This window comes from Tachypleus tridentatus, chromosome 3 (assembly GCF_004210375.1).
Source record: "Tachypleus tridentatus isolate NWPU-2018 chromosome 3, ASM421037v1, whole genome shotgun sequence".
Classification (NCBI taxonomy): Eukaryota; Metazoa; Arthropoda; class Merostomata; order Xiphosura; family Limulidae; genus Tachypleus; species Tachypleus tridentatus.
This window is the reverse complement of record NC_134827.1, coordinates 108,457,465-108,480,586: the sequence shown is the minus strand read 5'-3', so window position 1 is coordinate 108,480,586 and position 23,122 is coordinate 108,457,465. Positions and strand designations below refer to the sequence as shown.

Below are 23,122 nucleotides of genomic sequence, written 5' to 3'. Positions count from 1 at the left end.
AACAATGAACCCTTTTACTGTCCACAGACGAGAGCAGTTTCTGTCCATCTTAAGTGATCAACGTGTGAGGGATTGTAGACGTAACGTTGTCCACCTTGATGCCTTTTGGTTTGGATGAATCATGGTCTGGGGTAACATCTGCATGCAGGAGCATACAGATGTCTGAAAACTTGACTCTACGTGAAGAGGATGTCTGAAAACATGACTCTACGTGAAGAGGGTGTCTGAAAACATGACTCTACGTGAAGAGGGTGTCTGAAAACATGACTCTACGTGAAGAGGATATCTGAAAACATGACTCTACGTGAAGAGGATGTCTGAAAACATGACTCTACGTGAAGAGGGTGTCTGAAAACATGACTCTACTTGAAGAGGGTGTCTGAAAACATGACTCTACGTGAAGAGGGTGTCTGAAAACATGACTCTACGTGAAGAGGATGTCTGAAAACATGACTCTACGTGAAGAGGGTGTCTGAAAACATGACTCTATGTGAAGAGGGTGTCTGAAAACATGACTCTACGTGAAGAGGATCTCTGAAAACATGACTAAGTGAAGAGGATCTCTGTAAACATGACTCTACGTGAAGAGGATGTCTGAAAACATGACTCTACGTGAAGAGGGTGTCTGAAAACATGACTCTACGTGAAGATTGTGTCTGAAAACATGACTCTACGTGAAGATTGTGTCTGAAAACATGACTCTACCTGAAGAGGGTGTCTGAAAACATGACTCTACGTGAAGAGGATGTCTGAAAACATGACTCTACGTGAAGAGGATCTCTGTAAACATGACTCTACGTGAAGAGGATCTCTGTAAACATGACTCTACGTGAAGAGGATGTCTGAAAACATGACTCTACGTGAAGAGGGTGTCTGAAAACATGACTCTACGTGAAGAGGATCTCTGTAAACATGATTCTACGTGAAGAGGATGTCTGAAAACATGACTCTACGTGAAGAGGATCTCTGTAAACATGACTCTACGTGAAGAGGGTGTCTGAAAACATGACTCTACGTGAAGAGGATCTCTGTAAACATGACTCTACGTGAAGAGGGTGTCTGAAAACATGACTCTACGTGAAGAGGATGTCTGAAAACATGACTCTACGTGAATAGTGTTCTGCTACCCATTATTTACCATTTTCCAACTGATGCCAGAGATAAGTTTTTATATTAGCAAGACAACAACCATACTCACACTGCCAGTCATGCAGCAGTTTTATCACGATGAAACAATAGAGGTGCTGGACTTACCCATTAATCCAGTGGACCTAAGTCCAATTGAGCATGCGTAAGATTTGCTAGGAAGAGCAGTGAGAGACCGACAACCAGAAGGTCAGTGCAGCCCTTGTCTAGGGATGGCGGAAAGTCATGAAAATTAAATAGGCCTAGCAGCTACTAAAGACTCGTGTTAATGAGTTCCTTCATCTTAATACGTTGTGACGTTTGTGCAGCCAAATGTTGACCTCTTTCGTTATTTGTAAATCAATTTCACAAACTTGCTTCCTGTTATTTGTCTCTGATATAAACAGGTTTACTCAAAATACTGTTTCTTCAACTTCTTGAAAAACACATAGACATGATCCTTTACTTTTTTGTGTGAGTAGTGTAGCTGTCAGTACCACTTCATGTTAAAACTATACACATAATGTGTAAGTTCCTTACACGTGAGAATGAGAGAGCTGTACGGCATTCACGTTGTAGTTGAATGTGTCTTACTCTTTAATTTTTTGAAATTTGGCGTAGTGATTTGTTAGTTGAAGTTCGCGCAAAGCTACACGAAGGCTACCTGCGTTAATTGTCTCTAGTTTCGAAGTAATGTAACAGAGGGAAGGCAGTTAGTTCAAACCGCCTACAATAACTCCTGCGCTTCTCTTGTACTAACGAATAGCGCAGATTAAAAGTCGAGCACATTAACCACTAGGCCGGGCGACAGTTAAATTGAGGTTAATATTGTTAGATAAATGTGAAAATATACGTAGTAATTAATTTTTTATAAAATTTAAATTTGTTATTTTTATTACAAAATTATACTGTTTCAACTATTCATTGGGCCCGACATGACCATGTGGGCTGAGGCGTGCGACTCGTAATCCGAGGGTCGCGGGTTCGAATCTCGGTCGCACCAAACATGTTCGCCCTTTGAACCGTGGGGGCGTTACAAAGTGACGGTCAATCCCACTATTCGTTGGTGAAAGAGTAGCCCAAGAGTTGGCGGTGGGTGGTGATGACTAGCTGCCTTCCCTCTCACCTTACACTGCAAAATTAGGGACGGTAGCGCAGATAGCCCTCGAGTAGCTTTGCGCGAAATTAAAAACAAAACAAAACAAATTAAGCTGTACCACTGGGGGACTTTCACTTTGCAAAAGCCTATTTGTACTACTGGTTTGGTTTTGGTTTTTGGAATTTCGCACAAAGGTACTCGAGGGTTATCTGTGTTTAATTTAGCAGTGTAAGACTAGGGGAGAAGCTAGTCACCATCCACCGCCAACTCTTGGGCTATTCTTTTACAAACGAATAGTAGGATTGACCGTCACATTATAACGCCCCCACAGCTGGGAGGGCGAGCATGTTTGGCGCGACGCGGGCGTTACAAAGTGACGGTCAATCCCACTATTCGTTGGTGAAAGAGTAGCCCAAGAGTTGGCGGTGGGTGGTGATGACTAGCTGCCTTCCCTCTCACCTTACACTGCAAAATTAGGGACGGTAGCGCAGATAGCCCTCGTGTAGTTTTGTGCGAAATTAAAAACCAAACCAAACCTATTCATTGTATGATGTTATAAATCATTATTTATCTTTTCTTCCCATCTGCTAATGTTACTGTTTTACAGATTGCTATTGGTCACTAGACATTATTAGTAAAGACTATATTTGAGTTTTATGTAAACTTTTATCATTTATTGGACGAGACAGAAAAATTGTATAAGAGATGTTAGCTACTTCTTAACATATTTGTTTGTATATTGGTAACGGTCATAAGAACTGTGTTTGCCCTTGAGTGTCGTTCAAACTAATACACCAAGTACGTCTTGTTTGTTTCTTTATTTTTGAATTTCGCACAAAGCTACACGAGGGCTATCTGTGCTAGCCGTCCCTAATTTAGCAGTGTAAGACTAGAGGGAAGGCAGCTAGTCATCACCACCCACCGCCAACTCTTGGGCTACTCTTTTATCATCAAATAGTGGGATTGATCGCATATTATAACGTTCCCACGGCTGAAAGGGCGAGCATGTTTGGTGTGCGGTAGGTAGTGATGCCTAGCTGCCTTCCCTCATGTCATACACTGCTTAATTAGGGACGGCGAGCGCAGATAGCCTTCATGTAGCTTTGCGTGGAATTCAAAAACAAACAAACGGTACATGGAATAATGTGTTTTGTGGATATTGTTCTTTGAATGTAGCTCTCTAGTTGTACAGTAGTAAATCCAAAGACTTAGGTGATTGAAAATTGGGTTTCGACACCCGTGGTGGGCAGAACACAGATAGCCCAGTTGGTAGCTTTGCGTTCAACAACAACAACCAATTCTTCATTGTCAGTTTATTGTTTAATATGCTTGATCTAATTATACGAGGACTGTTGTATTCTTATTTTGTGTATTTGGTGTTACGTACAAGGCTACACAATGGGCTATCTGTGCTCTGCCTACCACGGATATCAAAATCCGGTATCTAGCATTATACGTCTGCAGAAATACCTCTGTGCTACTGGGGAGGTCATTGTTCTTAGTAAATGATTTAGAATTAATACAAATCTCCCTACCTGAAGTGAAATTTTAGTGGGTTTCCGGCCGAAAGTGTCTTTAACATCGAGAGTGAAACGATATATTCTGAATATATTTTAAGTCATACTGATATATTGAATTAGTTATATTGATTAGCGGGTTAATTAATAGTTCGTGTACTTGCACGTAGCTTGTTCTGGTCAGCAGTTAACCACAATATATTCTAGAAAAGATAAAGAGGTAACTTATTATTATCACCCCCAGTAGCTTAGCGGTATGTATCCGGATTTACAACGCTAAAATCAGGGGTTCGATACCCGTAGTGGGCAGAGCACAGATAGCCCACTGTTTAGCTTTATCCCATCCGCTAGTACAGCGGTATGTATCCGGATTTACAACGCTAAAATCAGGGGTTCGATTCCCCTCGGGGGGCTGAGCAGATAGCCCTTTGTGGCTTTGCTATACGAAAAAACACACACATTATTATCACAATTTTTACTGGCTCGGCTGAAGGCTTATAACACAATAAACTAGCTTTCGGTACCTATGTTGGGCACACCACAGATCGCCCATGGTGTTAATTTATGCTTAGCAGCAAAACAAAGAACTTTTAACAGCAAATGAAAAGAACACAATACAATTTGATCTTGTAATTAAAGACAGCAGTTGATGGAATGTGGTGGATATTACGTGATGTTTTCAAATGTGAAGTAATAAAATGATATGCCAGTTGTTACATAATGATATCTCTGAGTGGGAGGCGAACTCTGGACATATATAGTAAATATTGCATCCTGTGGCCTAGCGGTATGTCTGTGGGTTCCGATATCCGTAGTGGACAAAGCGCAGCTTGACTGGGGTGTAGCTTTGTATTTTACAAAAAAGATATATATAAATATATATATATACTTACACTTTTAGTGTTTAATATATACATGTGTGTGTGTAATTTATACTAAAGGTATCTCTACTGACGAAGAAAGAAGACGACATACGGAATTACACGAATAAAGTGGCGTGTGTTAATTGCACCAGTTGTAAAAGTAGAGCTCAGGTATGATACGCAAGTGTTGCGTTTAATAAACCTTTGGTTAATATCATTAACTAATATCTATACCTTTAGACGATATCCGTAGTATCCACTGCCCGAGATGTTTGCAAAAATAGTGAGTGTTAAGACAGTCATCCACATTAACAATATACACCTGTGGTTAGCCTGAAAGACAGTAAATATACACCTGTAGTTAGCCTGAAAGACAGTAAATATACACCTGTAGTTAGCCTGAAAGACAGTAAATATACACCTGTAGTTAGCCTGAAAGACAATAAATATACACCTGTAGTTAGCCTGCAAGACAATAAATATACACCTGTAGTTAGCCTGAAAGACAATAAATATACACCTGTGGTTAGCCTGAAAGACAGTAAATATACACCTGTGGTTAGTCTGAAAGACAGTAAATATACACCTGGAGTTAGCCTGAAAGACAGTAAATATACACCTGGAGTTAGCCTGAAAGACAGTAAATATACACCTATAGTTAGACTGAAAGACAGTAAATATACATATATAGTTAGCTTGAAAGACAGTAAATATACACCTGGTGTTAGTCTGAAAGGCAATAAATATACACCTGAACTTTGCCTGAAAGACAGTGAATATACATCAGGAGTTAGCCTGAAAGACAGTAAATGTATACCTGGTGTTAGTCTGAAATGCAATAAATATACACCTGGAGTTAGCCTGAAAGACAGTGAATATACATCAGGAGTTAGCCTGAAAGACAGTAAATGTATACCTGGTGTTAGTCTGAAAGGCAATAAATATACACCTGGAGTTAGTCTGAAATACAGTGAATATACATCAGGAGTTAGCCTGAAAGAGAGTAAATGTATACCTGAAGTTAGCCTGAAAGACAGTAAATATCCACTTGGATTTAAATGTAAAGACAGTAAGTTCAAATCTGCTGTCTGGTTTGTATTATAAAAACAAGAGGAAATCCTCAGTAGCCGCAGTGTGTAAGTTTCCTTTAGACAGAATCATAGTATATTAATCTACAAGACGTGTGTTTCTCCTTTTAATTAGCTATATTTTTATACCCCAACAATACAAAGCGTGAGGCGCGAGCTTATCCAATTCTGTTTTATTACTAGCCAGGACCTCTGTGAGCCCACTATCAAATTTAAGTCCAAAACTATAAGTTCTATCTCAACTCGGTTAAGAGATGACAGAGCTACAGACAGTAAAAATATATATAGCCGTTTTCATAGACTCACTAAAAAGAATAAGAAACTTGAGAGAGACGAAAAACCATTTTAAGTTCGATATTTTGTCAGTTAACCACATAAATATTTCGTTAAGTTTTAATGTAAATAGTTTTATTAAATCTGATACACAAACTATACGATATGTTTGGTAAATATAAATCATCTTGCTTTAATAAACCGTGAATGAAAATGTGATGTTGTTGTTATTTCTAGTATGGTAAGAAGTGAACTGTTTACTTACCGAGTTTCCACACAAGAGAAACACTGAACATAAGAACCACAAACTGTTTAGGGTCACAGCAGCTATGATTATGATTACATCCACTGAAAAACCAAATAGTGTGACAATTGTAAGACAGTATTTCATATATAGCAAGTACAGCAAGACGAAATGTTAACATTCGATTGTTAACGTGCTGTATGTTAATAATGTCGGATTGACAGTTAAAACACGAAGTATTGTTAAAATAAATATAAGAAAACTTGTATAATTTATGTTTCGATTAGCATTAGCCAGTTATCATTAGCATGACATTTCGGTTTCTACCGTTTAACTGTCACAAATAGTTAAATTAGAAATACTATTATTTCGGTTTCTACCGTTTAACTGCTACAAATAGTTAAATTAGAAATACTATTATTTCGGTTTCTACCGTTTAACTGCTACAAATAGTTAAATTAGAAGTACTATTATTTCGGTTTCTACCGTTTAACTGCTACAAATAGTTCAATTAGAAATACTATTATTTCGGTTTCTACCGTTTAACTGCTACAAATAGTTAAATTAGAAGTGCTATTATTTCGGTTTCTACCGTTTAACTGCTACAAATAGTTAAATTAGAAGTACTATTATTTCGGTTTCTACCGTTTAACTGCTACAAATAGTTAAATTAGAAGTACTATTATTTCGGTTTCTACCGTTTAACTGCTACAAATAGTTAAATTAGAAGTGCTATTATTTCGGTTTCTACCGTTTAACTGCTACAAATAGTTAAATTAGAAGTACTATTATTTCGGTTTCTACCGTTTAACTGCTACAAATAGTTAAATTAGAAGTGCTATTATTTCGGTTTCTACCGTTTAACTGCTACAAATAGTTAAATTAGAAGTGCTATTATTTCGGTTTCTACCGTTTAACTGCTACAAATAGTTAAATTAGAAGTGCTATTATTTCGGTTTCTACCGTTTAACTGCTACAAATAGTTAAATTAGAAGTACTATTATTTCGGTTTCTACCGTTTAACTGCTACAAATAGTTAAATTAGAAGTACTATTATTTCGGTTTCTACCGTTTAACTGCTACAAATAGTTAAATTAGAAGTGCTATTATTTCGGTTTCTACCGTTTAACTGCTACAAATAGTTAAATTAGAAGTACTATTATTTCGGTTTCTACCGTTTAACTGCTACAAATAGTTAAATTAGAAGTGCTATTATTTCGGTTTCTACCGTTTAACTGCTACAAATAGTTAAATTAGAAGTGCTATTATTTCGGTTTCTACCGTTTAACTGCTACAAATAGTTAAATTAGAAGTGCTATTATTTCGGTTTCTACCGTTTAACTGCTACAAATAGTTAAATTAGAAGTACTATTATTTCGGTTTCTACCGTTTAACTGCTACAAATACTTAATTTAGAAGTGCTATTGTTTCAGTTCTACCGTTTAACTGTTACAAATAGTTAAAATAAAGGTATTAGCATTTCGGTTTCTATAGATTAACTGCTACAGTTGCAACTTTCCACTTATTGTCTCAAATGGATGAATTCAGTTACTTATACTTGACCTCTGCCATCAACCATATACATACAGGTAAAATAGAAGCTGACCTTGGAGTTGACCCTTAGTCTAACTGCAGTGGTTAAAACTCGCATTAAAAGGACACTGGAGAATGAAAACAGAATTGACCGGTGTATAACTCGGTTACACGTCTAAAGTAACATGTTAAACCTTAAATAAACAGAGTCACTATGACAGACCAATAACCATGATAATGGCCAATGGGTTATTTATTTATGTACTTACGAGTAAGTCTGACAGCTTATCACGCTGAAAATCTGGGTTCGATATTCACAGTGGGCAGAGAACAAATAGCCAGATGTGTAGTCACGTGATTAAAAAGAAATAAACGGTTTCCTAGATGAGCAACCCCAGCATGACTATGTCACAAGATCGCTATTACATTTCTAACGGTTTTCAAATCTCTCCTCTGCTCTTAAAATTTTGTGAGCTTATTTAGAAAATTCGTAGTTGAAGTGTTACATGTAATGAACTGTGACGTAGGAAATACCGATAAAGTTAAATGTCCGTTGGACACAGTTATATAAGTAATTTATAAATTCAACACTGAATGATTGTTATTAGAGATATTAAATCTCGAACCTAATTTCTCACTAACGTGAATGTTTTTTCATATAAATTTTTCTCTATTTTCTGTTTTTCTTAATCGATTGTTTGCGATTTAATTGGTCCGGCATGGCCAGGTGGGTTAAGGCGTTCGACTCGTAATCTGAGAGTCGCGGGTTCGAATTCCCGTCGCAACTAAGATACTCTCCCTTTCAGCCGTTGGTAGCGAAGTGTAACTGAAAACATATTATTAAGTAGGTGACACTTGGAACTGTCAGTACTTGGTGAAGCGAAGTGTAACTAAAAACATATTATTAAGTTGGTGATACTTGGAACTGTCAGTACTTGGTGAAGCGAAGTGTAACTAAAACACATTGTTAAGTATGTGATACTTGGAACTGTCAGTACTTGTTGAAGCGAAGTGTAACTAAAACACATTATTAAGTAGGTGATACTTGAAACTGTCAGTACTTGGTGAAGCGAAGTGTAACTAAAAACATATTATTAAGTAGGTGATACTTGGAACTGTCAGTACTTGGTGAAGCGAAGTGTAACTTAAAACATATTATTAAGTAGGTGATACTTGGAACTGTCAGTACTTGGTGAAGCGAAGTGTAACTAAAACATATTAAGTAGGTGATACTTGGAACTGTCAGTACTTGGTGAAGCGAAGTGTAACTAAAACACATTATTAAGTAGGTAATACTTGGAACTGTCAGTACTTAGTGAAGCGGAGTGTAACTAAAAACATATTATTAAGTAGGTGATACTTGGAACTGTCAGTACTTGGTGAAGCGAAGTGTAACTAAAAACATGTTATTAAGTGGGTGATACTTGGAACTGTCAGTACTTGGTGAAGCGAAGTGTAACTAAAACATATTAAGTAGGTGATACTTGGAACTGTCAGTACTTGGTGAAGCGAAGTGTAACTAAAACACATTATTAAGTAGGTAATACTTGGAACTGTCAGTACTTAGTGAAGCGGAGTGTAACTAGAAACATATTATTAAGTAGGTGATACTTGGAACTGTCAGTACTTGGTGAAGCGAAGTGTAACTAAAACACATTATTAAGTAGGTAATACTTGGAACTGTCAGTACTTAGTGAAGCGGAGTGTAACTGAAAACATATTATTAAGTAGGTAATACTTGGAACTGTCAGTACTTAGTGAAGCGGAGTGTAACTAAAAACATATTATTAAGTAGGTGATACTTGGAACTGTCAGTACTTGGTGAAGCGAAGTGTAACTAAAACACATTATTAAGTAGGTAATACTTGGAACTGTCAGTACTTAGTGAAGCGGAGTGTAACTGAAAACATATTATTAAGTAGGTGATACTTGGAACTGTCAGTACTTGGTGAAGCGAAGTGTAACTAAAACATTATTAAGTAGGTGATACTTGGAACTGTCAGTACTTGGTGAAACTTTAATAATTACAGAATAGAAGGGAAGAAAAGACACTTGCACGTTTCACAAATACATCATTTATTACGACCATGGTTTCACCAGTGAAGGCATCATTAGGGAAGTATTATAGAAAAAACAGGTTTGGCTGGGATATTTATTATTATTGTTATTTTCTAGGTAACTATCATAGAAAAAGAACTGGCCTTAATAGGATATTTATTGTTTTCATAGTATAGAAAAAAACAGGTCTCTTAAGGATATATATTATTTTGTATCTGTTATATGAACACGAGAGTAATGTGTGTATTTTTTCTACACGATTCTGATGTTATTTAGCCGAAACAAACAAAATTAAACTTAGAAAGGCCTATATAATATAGTTAGTCTAAGTATTGAGGCCTTCTCTCGTACCCTTACTTGCACTAGTCGACTCTTTTTCTATTCAGGTTTTCGATATACATACCGTGTCACTGTGAGAGATTTGGTATTAACCTGTTCAGTGCCGGAGACGAGATAACTCGTCCAAGCCGATCGGTAACACAGTGCCACGGACGAGTTAATTCGTTGTCAATAATACCTAACTTCAACGCTAGATGTCAGCACCATGCATGCATTTGACATACTTACAAATTGTTTCACTTTCGATCCAAAATGGCGTCACGAAAAAAGTTACAAAATGAAGAAACATTAGAGTTGTATTTTGTAGCAGCTGAAATACTTGGCAGTCAACAGATTAAAGGAACTACTGATAATAATAGACGAACAGTTTTGAAATAACTGAGGAACGTAACTCACCATCATTCTCGTCGAGGGCTTCAAAAGACGAGACAAACTTCTGGTTGAATGTATCTGTTACGTTCCATATGTTCTCCACCAATTCTGGATTCTTTATCAATATCAGTGCATATGTACTCCACGACAAGCCAAAAACACTATGAAACTGAAACGAAACCAACAAAAAACAACAGTTTCAACTGTAAGTTGTTATCACGTGAACGTAAATATTAATATGATTCAATCGTTTGTTTTCACCTCAAGATTCGTGTGGAGTTTGTTTTTTATCGTGACTCATCTTATGAATTAAACACTTATTACCAATAAATCGATATTTGTGTAAGTGTAACATTTGTTTGTTGTTTGTAGATCAAATAGAAATAAAAACCCAAAGCTTAAATATTTTCATTTTATACGAGTACATTTACAAAGAGGTACAAAAGTAATTTCAACAAAACCGTATTAAAACCCTGTAGTACAATGGATTATTTCACATTTGTATACAGGGGCAAAAGATTTTTTTTTGGGGAAGAATCATGAGTTTTTATGAATCGTGTGTGTGGAAAGCATGTAAAAACTTTGAGGTGGGACTACAGGGTACCTGAGAAGTCGAGAGGTCTTTTCCCGATTGTTGCGATTAAACCGGTCAGTTGCAAACTCTTTTTGTTAACCTGAAGATGACCTTGGAAGGTCGAAACGTTGTTCTCTCCTTATCAATAAAAGTGTTAATACCCATACCAGCCGTTCCAAGATACATTTTTATTTCAAGTGGGTTTCTCGTCATCAGGAGTGGTTTTGTCAGTGTCACCATGGTGTTAGCAACAGCGTTGTGGTGTTAAACACCTCGTTTTGCCTGTCTTGATATCCGTACATTAAGACTTTCATACCGACCGTTTCTTTGTCCCCCCCCCCTAGTGGCACAGCGGTGTGTCTGTGGACCTACAACGCTAGAAGCCGGTTTTCGATACCCATTATATAGCTTTGTGTTTAAATTGAAAAAAGACCAAACAAACGTCGTATACGTACTGACGACCTTTAAATTAAGTGTATGTTTCTTTGTAATATGTATTTGTCTTTATATATACACTGAACATTTGTGTTGTACGGGTATTAAATACACTTGTGTTGTACAGGTATTGAATACACTTTTGTTATACGGGTATTCAATACACTTGTGTTGTACGGATATTTAATACACCTGTGTTATATTTATAAGATCCTCGAGTTTTAGTTAACTATCTTGTAAACTTGTTCTTTGTTTGTATTCATTTTTATTCAGCATTTAAAACAACCACACATTAGGATACGTTACTTACAACAACTACACATTAGGATACGTTACTTACAACAACTACACATTAGGTTTTAACTTCGGATAAGTTACTTACAACAACAACACGTAAGGATAAGTAACAACAATCACACATTAGGTTTTAACTTCGGATAAGTTACTTACAACAACAGCACGTATGGATAAGTAACAACAATCACACATTAGGTTTTAACTTCGGATAAGTTACTTGCAACAACAACACGTATGGATAAGTAACAACAATCACACATTAGGTTTTAACTTCGGATAAGTTACTTACAACAACAACACGTATGGATAAGTAACAACAATCACACATTAGGTTTTAACTTCGGATAAGTTACTTACAACAACAACACGTATGGATAAGTAACAACAATCACACATTAGGTTTTAACTTCAGATAAGTTACTTACAACAACAACTCGTATGGATAAGTAACAACAATCACACATTAGGTTTAAACTTCGGATAAATTATTTACAACAATCACACATCAAGTTTTAACTTCGGTTAAGTTACTTACAACAACTACATATTAGGTACTAACTACGAATAAGTTACTTACAACAACCACACATTAGGATAAGTTATTCACAACCACCACACTTTACGTTTTGACTTCAAATAAGTTACTTACAAGAACAACACATTAGGTTTTGACTTCGAATAAGTTACTTACAGCAACCACACATTAAGTTATAACTTTGAGTAAGTTACATTGTCTTATTCTACACTTGTACTTCTACAGCAAACAATTGACATACATTTAACTAAGTTTGATCAAATTGTTCTAGTCAGATAATTACAAGTTGATTCAAATGCTTTCGTTAATTACCAAGAGCTTGTTTGGCCTTCAAAGATTCATATTTTGATTTTTTTCATTATATGTAGGCTTGAACATGCTTGTTTACAGATGTACAGCGCAGATAGCCCTAGTGTAGCTTTGCGCAAAATTAAAAAACAATTTTTATGTTTATTATAATGTGACGTCATCTAGTGTTTGATTTTTAAATGTGTGGTGTACAGTTGGAGTCTGTTTCTCAATAGCATTAAAAACTTTAAAACTAGTAATATTTATTCATGTCATTTGTGATCATTAAAAACTTTAAAACTAGTAATATTTATTCATGTCATTTGTGATCATTAAAAACTTTAAAACTAGTAATAGTTATTCATGTCATTTGTGATCATTAAAAACTTTAAAACTAGTAATGTTTATTCATGTCATTTGTGATCATTAAAAACTTTAAAACTAGTAATATTTATTCATGTCATTTGTGATCATTAAAAACTTTAAAACTAGTAATATTTATTCATGTCATTTGTGATCATTAAAAACTTTAAAACTAGTAATATTTATTCATGTCATTTGTGATCGCTTCTTAAAATTACTTTTTAACTCAAACGTTTTTATATGTTTTTATTTACGAATCATCCAAGCCTATATTGTTTTACTAGTATTGTAAAAATAGTAAGTAATCATAGTGTGTGTATAACATTTAACAAGAGTTAATATCAGGTCATCTTATGAGTAATGTCCGAGTTGTGTGTGTATAACATTTAACAAGAGTTAATATGAGTTAATAACAGGTCATCCTATAAGTAATGTCCGAGTTGTGTGTGTATAACATTTAACAAGAGTTAATATAAGTTACTATCAGGTCATCCTATAAGTAATGTCCGAGTTGTGTGTATAACATTTAACAAGAGTTAATATGAGTTAATAACAGGTCATCCTATAAGTAATGTCCGAGTTGTGTGTGTATAACATTTAACAAGAGTTAATAACAGGTCATCCTATAAGTAATGTCCGAGTTGTGTGTATAACATTTAACAAGAGTTAATAACAGGTCATCCTATAAGTAATGTCCGAGTTGTGTGTGTATAACATTTAACAAGAGTTAATATAAGTTGCTATCAGGTCATCCTATAAGTAATGTCCGAGTTGTGTGTATAACATTTAACAAGAGTTAATAACAGGTCATCCTATAAGTAATGTCCGAGTTGTGTGTGTATAACATTTAACAAGAGTTAATATGAGTTAATAACAGATCATCCTATAAGTAATGTCCGAGTTGTGTGTGTATAACATTTAACAAGAGTTAATATGATTTAATATCAGGCCATCCTATAAGTAATGTCCGAGTTGTGTGTGTATAACATTTAACAAGAGTTAATATGAGTTAATATCAGGTCATCCTATAAGTAATGTCCGAGTTGTGTGTGTATAACATTTAACAAGAGTTAATATGAGTTAATATCAGGTCATCTTATAAAAAAAAAAAAAAAAAGGGATAACTGGTGCGGATAGCTCTTGTGTAAAATTAGGGATAACTGGTGCAGGTAGCTCTTGTGTAAAATTAGGGATAACTGGTGCAGATAGCTCTTGTGTAAAATTAGGGATAACTGGTGCGGATAGCTCTTGTGTAAAATTAGGGATAACTGGTGCAGATAGCTCTTGTGTAAAATTAGGGATAACTGGTGCGGATAGCTCTTGTGTAAAATTAGGGATAACTGGTGCGGAAAGCTCTTGTGTAAAATTAGTAATAACTGGTGCAGATAGCTCTTGTGTAAAATTAGGGATAACTGGTGCAGGTAGCTCTTGTGTAAAATTAGGGATAACTGGTGCAGATAGCTCTTGTGTAAAATTAGGGATAACTGGTGCAGATAGCTCTTGTGTAAAATTAGGGATAACTGGTGCGGATAGCTCTTGTGTAAAATTAGGGATAACTGGTGCGGAAAGCTCGTGTGTAAAATTAGTAATAACTGGTGCAGATAGCTCTTGTGTAAAATTAGGGATAACTGGTGCGGATAGCTCTTGTGTAAAATTAGGGATAACTGGTGCGGAAAGCTCTTGTGTAAAATTAGGGATAACTGGTGCAGATAGCTCTTGTGTAAAATTAGGGATAACTGGTGCAGATAGCTCTTGTGTAAAATTAGGGATAACTGGTGCAGATAGCTCTTGTGTAAAATTAGGGATAACTGGTGCGGATAGCTCTTGTGTAAAATTAGGGATAACTGGTGCGGCTAGCTCTTGTGTAAAATTAGTGAAAACTGGTGCAGATAGCTCTTGTGTAAAATTAGGGATAACTGGTGCAGGTAGCTTTTGTGTCACTTTGTGTAAATAACCGAAAGAGCAGCGACAACAATAACAAAAAGAAAGCATGCAACACGTCTCGTGCTCCATGGAACACACCTCCTGCTCGGAGAAAAAAATAAAAATAAGTATTTCACACGTCATTACTGACGTAATCGTAGGAGGTACTAGCATGCAGTAATATTCACGATGTTTGTGTTGTGATAATGATACTGTGTTATTAATTGTTACCTTAATTTCACTTGGATATACATTCGTAACAAAATTACATATATATATATAACAGTAATCGTAGTTCACCGTCGTAATGTAGTTCACATCATTACATATGCTGTTTATGATGGTTATACAACCACTGCTGTGTTTCTTGTATCCAATCTGATCTGATGGCTTTTTGTATTGTGCGAAAAGCCTCGTCGGCATTGCATGTACCAGATATAGTATGTTTTAACATTGTTCTATACCCCCATTGTTCTTTATTTTTACTTTTATTTCTTTATAATTTATATAATAACTAACTGGCGAGTTACTTAGAAGGTCATATCTAAATTCCCAGAAAGGCACATGTCAGGTTTGATGACAAGGTTTAGCGGTTAGTCAGTTTATAAGCGGATACAAACGTACATTTATCAAACGGTGCTTTAAATTGAAGATAAATATAGCAGGTAATCAGAAGTACTATAAGAAAAACAAAGATAAAAGTAGGCTTACAGTTCTGAGAAAAAAAAAAAAAACACGCTTGACAGAAGTCCCATTGTGGCGAGAAACACAAGCCAATGTAAAAAAGAAAAGTATATATTCTTATTTTCTTATCTAATCTCACTTGTTTATAATTAATTAGAAGACTGTTAAATCACTGCGTAGGTTTATCTAGAAATATAACAAAATTATTCAGCCTGGTGGCGCCCGTGGCTAAGTGATAACATTGTGTCAATAAATGTGAACTTTACTCAGGTAATGCGAATTTTAGTACGTGAAATTATTTTTCTCTGTACTAACAACTCACGAGGCTACAATAGGATATGAATTAATGCATTATTTCAATGCAGTTTCCTTGTTTAAAGTTATGTGATCACATCGTCCTGAATCTTTGTGATAAATTGTAAACTGATGTTTACCGTTCGAATCGCAGAGACTTTTGTAATATTATATCCCAGATGTCCAATCCCAGCTCTTATAGATTTTACGTCAGGCTAACACCAAAACGACGTTACGATTATTTAAAAGATTGCAGTTTTCAGTAGTAACTTAATAAGTATTTAAGGCAGGGTACAGGCTATAATATGGGATATAAAGTTTATCCTAGGTTTTAGAGGTGACTGAAGAAGTAGAACCCACATTGCGGTGGGGATACACCATATATCAACCTTAACCCCCGTTAACTTTAACACAAATCGGCACTGTTATTGCTTGGGGTTCCTTTGTAGTTCAGTTAGAAAATGAATGATCCAACGTTTCGATCGTTTCGTTACAAGGTTAAATCTTAATAATTACTCAGTATGTTGCAATAAGTGAACCCTAACAACTAATGAAAGGTATATAAATGAGCCAGTAGTTTGATGATAAACCTGATTATGTTTTGTTATTAATAAAATAAGATATATATAAATACCATCTCCTGAAGCTGAAACTTACCCGCAGGAAATGTACTGTTTAACATTACCTTAAAATTTATGGCCCACTACTGAATAAATATAATAATATCACAACACAATACATAATTAGTTTGAATGTCTTTAATTGTACATATATTATTAGCTCATAATGTTGTGTTTGCGTTAATAACAAACCAACCTTTTATAATTTTTTTAACATTAGTACATGCTTTAATATTCATTAGTTGTTGTTTTTTTAATTATGTTAAATAAACTTGGTACCTGGAAACGTAATTTAATATTTCAATACTTATTTTGGTTGTGCATGGCCAGGTAGTTAGGGCGCTTGACTTGTAATCTGAGGATCTTGGATTCGAATCCCCGACACACCAAACGTCATAATGTGACGGTCAGATCCATTATTCATTGGTAAAGAGTGGCCCAAGATGGGTGGTGATGACTAGCTGCCTTCCCTCTAGTTTCACAGCGCAGATAGCCCTCGTGTAGCTTTGCAGGAAATTCAAGAAACAAATAAACTATAGTTGTTTTTATTTCAGATGATTTATAATGACCCAACTGTTTTGTCTCGTAGTTAAACCATTATATATTCTAACTTTAAAAGGTGATAAAAATTACTGCTTTATTAAGCTAGTGTGCCAGTGTCATTCAACCACTTAAGTGTATTCTAAGCTCTCTGTTTTTCATAAACAACCACACTGTTTATTTTCTTGTTGAAAAATATTTCACTATAGCATTATTGTGACTGTCATACTTTGTTTATAAAAGAATTGTAAGTAGACCCGTATATTGTTATACCATTACATAAGAATTGTAAGTAGACCCGTATATTGTTATACCATTACATAAGAATTGTAAGTAGGCCAGTATATTGTTATACCATTACATAAGAATTGTAAGTAGGCCAGTATATTGTTATACCATTACATAAGAATTGTAAGTAGACCCGTATATTGTTATACCATTACATAAGAATTGTAAGTAGACCCATATATTGTTATACCATTACATAAGAATTGTAAGTAGGCCAGTATATTGTTATACCATTACATAAGAATTGTAAGTAAATCCTTATATTGTTATACCATTACATAAGAATTGTAAGTAGACCCGTATATTGTTATACCATTACATAAGAATTGTAAGTAGACCCATATATTGTTATACCATTACATAAGAATTGTAAGTAAATCCTTATATTGTTATACCATTACATAAGAATTGTAAGTAGGCCAGTATATTGTTATACCATTACATAAGAATTGTAAGTAGACCCGTATATTGTTATACCATTACATAAGAATTGTAAGTAGACCCATATATTGTTATACCATTACATAAGAATTGTAAGTAGGCCAGTATATTGTTATACCATTACATAAGAATTGTAAGTAGACCCGTATATTGTTATACCATTACATAAGAATTGTAAGTAGGCCAGTATATTGTTATACCATTACATAAGAATTGTAAGTAGACCCGTATATTGTTATACCATTACATAAGAATTGTAAGTAGACCCATATATTGTTATACCATTACATAAGAATTGTAAGTAGGCCAGTATATTGTTATACCATTACATAAGAATTGTAAGTAAATCCTTATATTGTTATACCATTACATAAGAATTGTAAGTAGGCCAGTATATTGTTATACCATTACATAAGAATTGTAAGTAGACCCGTATATTGTTATACCATTACATAAGAATTGTAAGTAGACCCATATATTGTTATACCATTACATAAGAATTGTAAGTAGACCAGTATATTGTTATACCATTACATAAGAATTGTAAGTAGACTCATATATTGTTATACCATTACATAAGAATTGTAAGTAAATCCTTATATTGTTATATCATTGTATATAAATTTTAAGTACACTCATATATTGTTATACCATTACATAAGAATTGTAAGTAGACCCGTATATTGTTATACCATTACATAAGAATTGTAAGTAGGCCAGTATATTGTTATACCATTACATAAGAATTGTAAGTAGACCCATATATTGTTACACCATTACATAAGAATTGTAAGTAGACCCGTATATTGTTATACCATTACATAAGAATTGTAAGTAGACCCGTATATTGTTATACCATTACATAAGAATTGTAAGTAGGCCAGTATATTGTTATACCATTACATAAGAATTGTAAGTAGACCCGTATATTGTTATACCATTACATAAGAATTGTAAGTAGACCCGTATATTGTTATACCATTACATAAGAATTGTAAGTAGACCCATATATTGTTATACCATTACATAAGAATTGTAAGTAGGCCAGTATATTGTTATACCATTACATAAGAATTGTAAGTAGACTCATATATTGTTATACCATTACATAAGAATTGTAAGTAAATCCTTATATTGTTATATCATTGTATATAAATTTTAAGTACACTCATATATTGTTATACCATTACATAAGAATTGTAAGTAGGCCAGTATATTGTTATACCATTACATAAGAATTGTAAGTAGACTCATATATTGTTATACCATTACATAAGAATTGTAAGTAGACTCATATATTGTTATACCATTACATAAGAATTGTAAGTAGACCAGTATATTGTTATACCATTACATAAGAATTGTAAGTAGGCCAGTATATTGTTATACCATTACATAAGAATTGTAAGTAAATCCTTATATTGTTATACCATTACATAAGAATTGTAAGTAAATCCTTATATTGTTATATCATTGTATATAAATTTTAAGTACACTCATATATTGTTATACCATAATATAAACATTGCAAATGGACCCGTGTTGTTTTTCAATAATTAATCATAGATTCATATAAACCAACTGACATATGGAAGTACAAATATTACACTGAAGGTTTATGTAGTTTGCTTTCATAAAATCGTAATGTGGTACATATGAATTCCACAGGCCCTGTTTGTACCAGAAATGTACTGACTAAAGTCCAGATTTTTGTGACTTCTATGAACAACAGTGTTCATTATTCTCGAACAATCTGTGGTTTACGTTTCTGAGTAAAGCGAGAATGTTTGATCCTTGTTCAAACATAAAATCAATACCTCATTGTTGTATTTTGTGCTGGTTTAATCAATAGATAAGAAATAAGCTTGAATTAATACATAATATGGTAAAGACATACAACTAGGGCTGGTGATTAGGGCGCTTGGTTGCAATCTAAAAGTCGTATGATATAAAACAAACGTCATAGGGTCGTTATTATAAAACTAACAATTCCACGATTCATTGACAGGAACAGAGGCATTACTAATTTTACCACACAGAAAAGTGGGGAGATTCACACTATAAAAAACTTTGTTAAGTGTCGAACCAGATACATGCGGTTTCTTTTATAATGTAGTATTTTGCCATATTTGATGGTCATTTCGAACTATACAATAAATAACTTAATGATCCATCATCGTCAGTAATTATACTAAATTTCTAATTTTGCCATTCCCCTCATGCTATTTGCTTGTTTGATGTTAAACGCAAATCTATACAGCAGACTGTTTTCTGGACATCACTATTACAGGAACCCAGGTTTCAGACTTACCGCCGAGAAACAGGAGGTTCCTGTATTTTGCCTCGTATAAAAATAAAAACAAAATAAATTAATTGGTTTTTAGTTGGCTATGGATATCTAGAGTTAGCTGATATTTAAGTTGAACATGGACAGTTAGAGTTAGCTGATGTCCAAGTGAGTCATGGATAGCTAGAGTTAGCTGATGTCCAAGTGGGTCATGGATAGCTAGAGTTAGCTGATGTCCAAGTGGTTCATGGATAGGCAGAGTTAGCTGATGTCCAAGGGAGTCATGGATAGCTAGAGTTAGCTGATGTCCAAGTTGAAATAAAAACCTTTCATTTATCGCTTCAACTTGACAGTCCATGTACCACATCCTCTTGAGAACACCCACATTAGTTAAAAACAATGGTTAGGGATATTTTCCTTGTAATTTTGTTTGAGATAACAAACTAGGTATAAATATGACTCTGAATACAGTGCAAGGTAACTGTAATTGCTGTTGTAATATTTTTGAAATGTCGCTTATTTCTAACTGTTGTATTAATCTATTAGTATCTTATTTCTCAATAAGATGTTGTGCTCTAAACACATCACTTAATTCAACACTGTGGATTTCTATAGAGAGCTATGAATATGCGCATAGAACAATCTTATTATATCTTATTTTGATCCTTCTAATAATATACCTATTTTGATCCTTCTTATAATATACCTATTTTGATCCTTCTAATAATATACCTATTTTGATCCTTCTAATAATATACCCATTTTGATCTTTCTTATAATATATCTTATTTTGATCCTTCTAATAATATACCTATTTTGATCCTTCTTATAATATACCTATTTTGATCCTTCTAATAATATACCTATTTTGATCCTTCTTATAATATACCTATTTTAATCCTTATAGTAATATACCTATTTTGATTTTTCTAGTAATATACCTATTTTGATCCTTCTAGTAATATACCTATTTTGATCCTTCTTATAATATACCTATTTTGATTCTTCTTATAATATACGTATTTTGATTTTTCTAGTAATATACCTATTTTGATCCTTCTAGTAATATACCTATTTTGATCCTTCTTATAATATACCTATTTTGATTCTTCTTATAATATACCTATTTTGATTCTTCTTATAATATACCTATTTTGATTCTTCTTGTAATATACCTATTTTGATCCTTTTTGTAATATACGTATTTTGATCCTTCTTATAATATACCTATTTTGATTTTTCTAGTAATATACCTATTTTGATTCTTCTTGTAATATACCTATTTTGATCCTTCTAGTAATATACCTATTTTGATTCTTCTTGTAATATACCTATTTTGATCCTTCTAGTAATATACCTATTTTGATTCTTCTTATAATATACCTATTTTGATTCTTCTTGTAATATACCTATTTTGATCCTTCTTTTAATATACCTATTTTGATCCTTCTAGTAATATACCTATTTTGATTCTTCTTATAATATACCTATTTTGATCCTTCTAGTAATATACCTATTTTGATTCTTCTTATAATATACCTATTTTGATCCTTCTAGTAATATACCTATTTTGATCCTTCTAGTAATATACCTATTTTGATCCTTCTTATAATATACCTATTGTGATCCTTCTAGTAATATACCTATTTTGATCCTTCTTATAATATACCTATTTTGATCCTTCTTGTAATATACCTATTTTGATCCTTTTAGTAATATACCTATTTTGATCCTTCTAGTAATATACCTATTTTGATTCTTCTTATAATATACCTATTTTGATTCTTCTAGTAATATACCTATTTTGATCCTTCTTATAATATACCTATTTTGATTCTTCTTATAATATACATATTTTGATTCTTCTTGTAATATACCTATTTTGATCCTTCTAGTAATATACCTATTTTGATCCTTCTAGTAATATACCTATTTTGATCCTTCTTATAATATACCTATTTTGATCCTTCTTATAATATACCTATTTTGATCCTTCTTATAATATACCTATTTTGATCCTTCTTATAATATACCTATTTTGATCCTTCTTGTAATATACCTATTTTGATCCTTCTTATAATATACCTATTTTGATTCTTCTTATAACATATAGCTATTTTGATCCTTCTAGTAATATACCTATTTTGATCCTTCTTATAATATACCTATTTTGATTCTTCTTGTAATATACCTATTTTGATTCTTCTAGTAATATACCTATTTTGATCCTTCTTATAATATACCTATTTTGATTCTTCTTATAATATACCTATTTTGATCCTTCTAGTAATATACCTATTTTGATCCTTCTAGTAATATACTTATTTTGATCCTTCTAGTAATATACCTATTTTGATCCTTCTTATAATATACCTATTTTGATTCTTCTTGTAATATACCTATTTTCATCCTTCTAGTAATATACCTATTTTGATTCTTCTTATAATATACCTATTTTGATCCTTCTAGTAATATACCTATTTTGATCCTTCTAGTAATATACCTATTTTGATCCTTCTAGTAATATACCTATTTTTCTTCCCTCTAGTCTTACACTACTAAATTATGGACGACTAGCGCAAATAGCCCTCGTGTAGCTTTGCGCGAAATTCAAAACAAACCAAAACCAAAATCTGAGGTTTGTGATGGACGAAGTTTATGTAACCCATCGTGTAGCCTTTCCACTAGGAACACAACTACAACTGAGGCTTTCTGAGTAGAGTTTGATATTGAACTTTAGTTCTTGTGGTTTTTACGTACTATGAGTGTGTGAGTTGGGTCTCTGTTATGTATCAATAAAGCTTATAGACCTTAATATCTGTCATTATATTCTCAAACCCAGGATGATCACCCCTTTGAGTCCGTTCTTATGTACGTTACAGGTGAGAAAATTAAAAGGTTCAAATACGATTCAGGAGTCTCTGGTAGAACCCACTTTTATGGGTCTGTATTTTGAAAAAAATATTGGCTTTAATTTAAAAAACTAGCCCCTCCTTGATGAATCGAGGGCGTAAGACGCCAACCTCCGGGGTTTGATCTTCG

General features: G+C 33.7%; 1 protein-coding gene across 1 annotated transcript in view; it reads right to left on the bottom strand.

Annotated features, from left to right (window-relative positions):
- Positions 1-23,122, bottom strand: part of LOC143247713 (uncharacterized) — a 37,102-nt gene that overhangs the window by 13,318 nt on the left and 662 nt on the right. The window contains exons 2-4 of the mRNA XM_076496130.1: positions 10,536-10,680; positions 6,231-6,313; positions 4,839-4,937 (exon numbers count right to left, since the gene is read on the bottom strand). Coding sequence (XP_076352245.1) covers positions 4,839-4,937; positions 6,231-6,313; positions 10,536-10,680 — 327 coding nt within the window. The remainder of the gene's footprint in view (positions 1-4,838; positions 4,938-6,230; positions 6,314-10,535; positions 10,681-23,122) is intronic.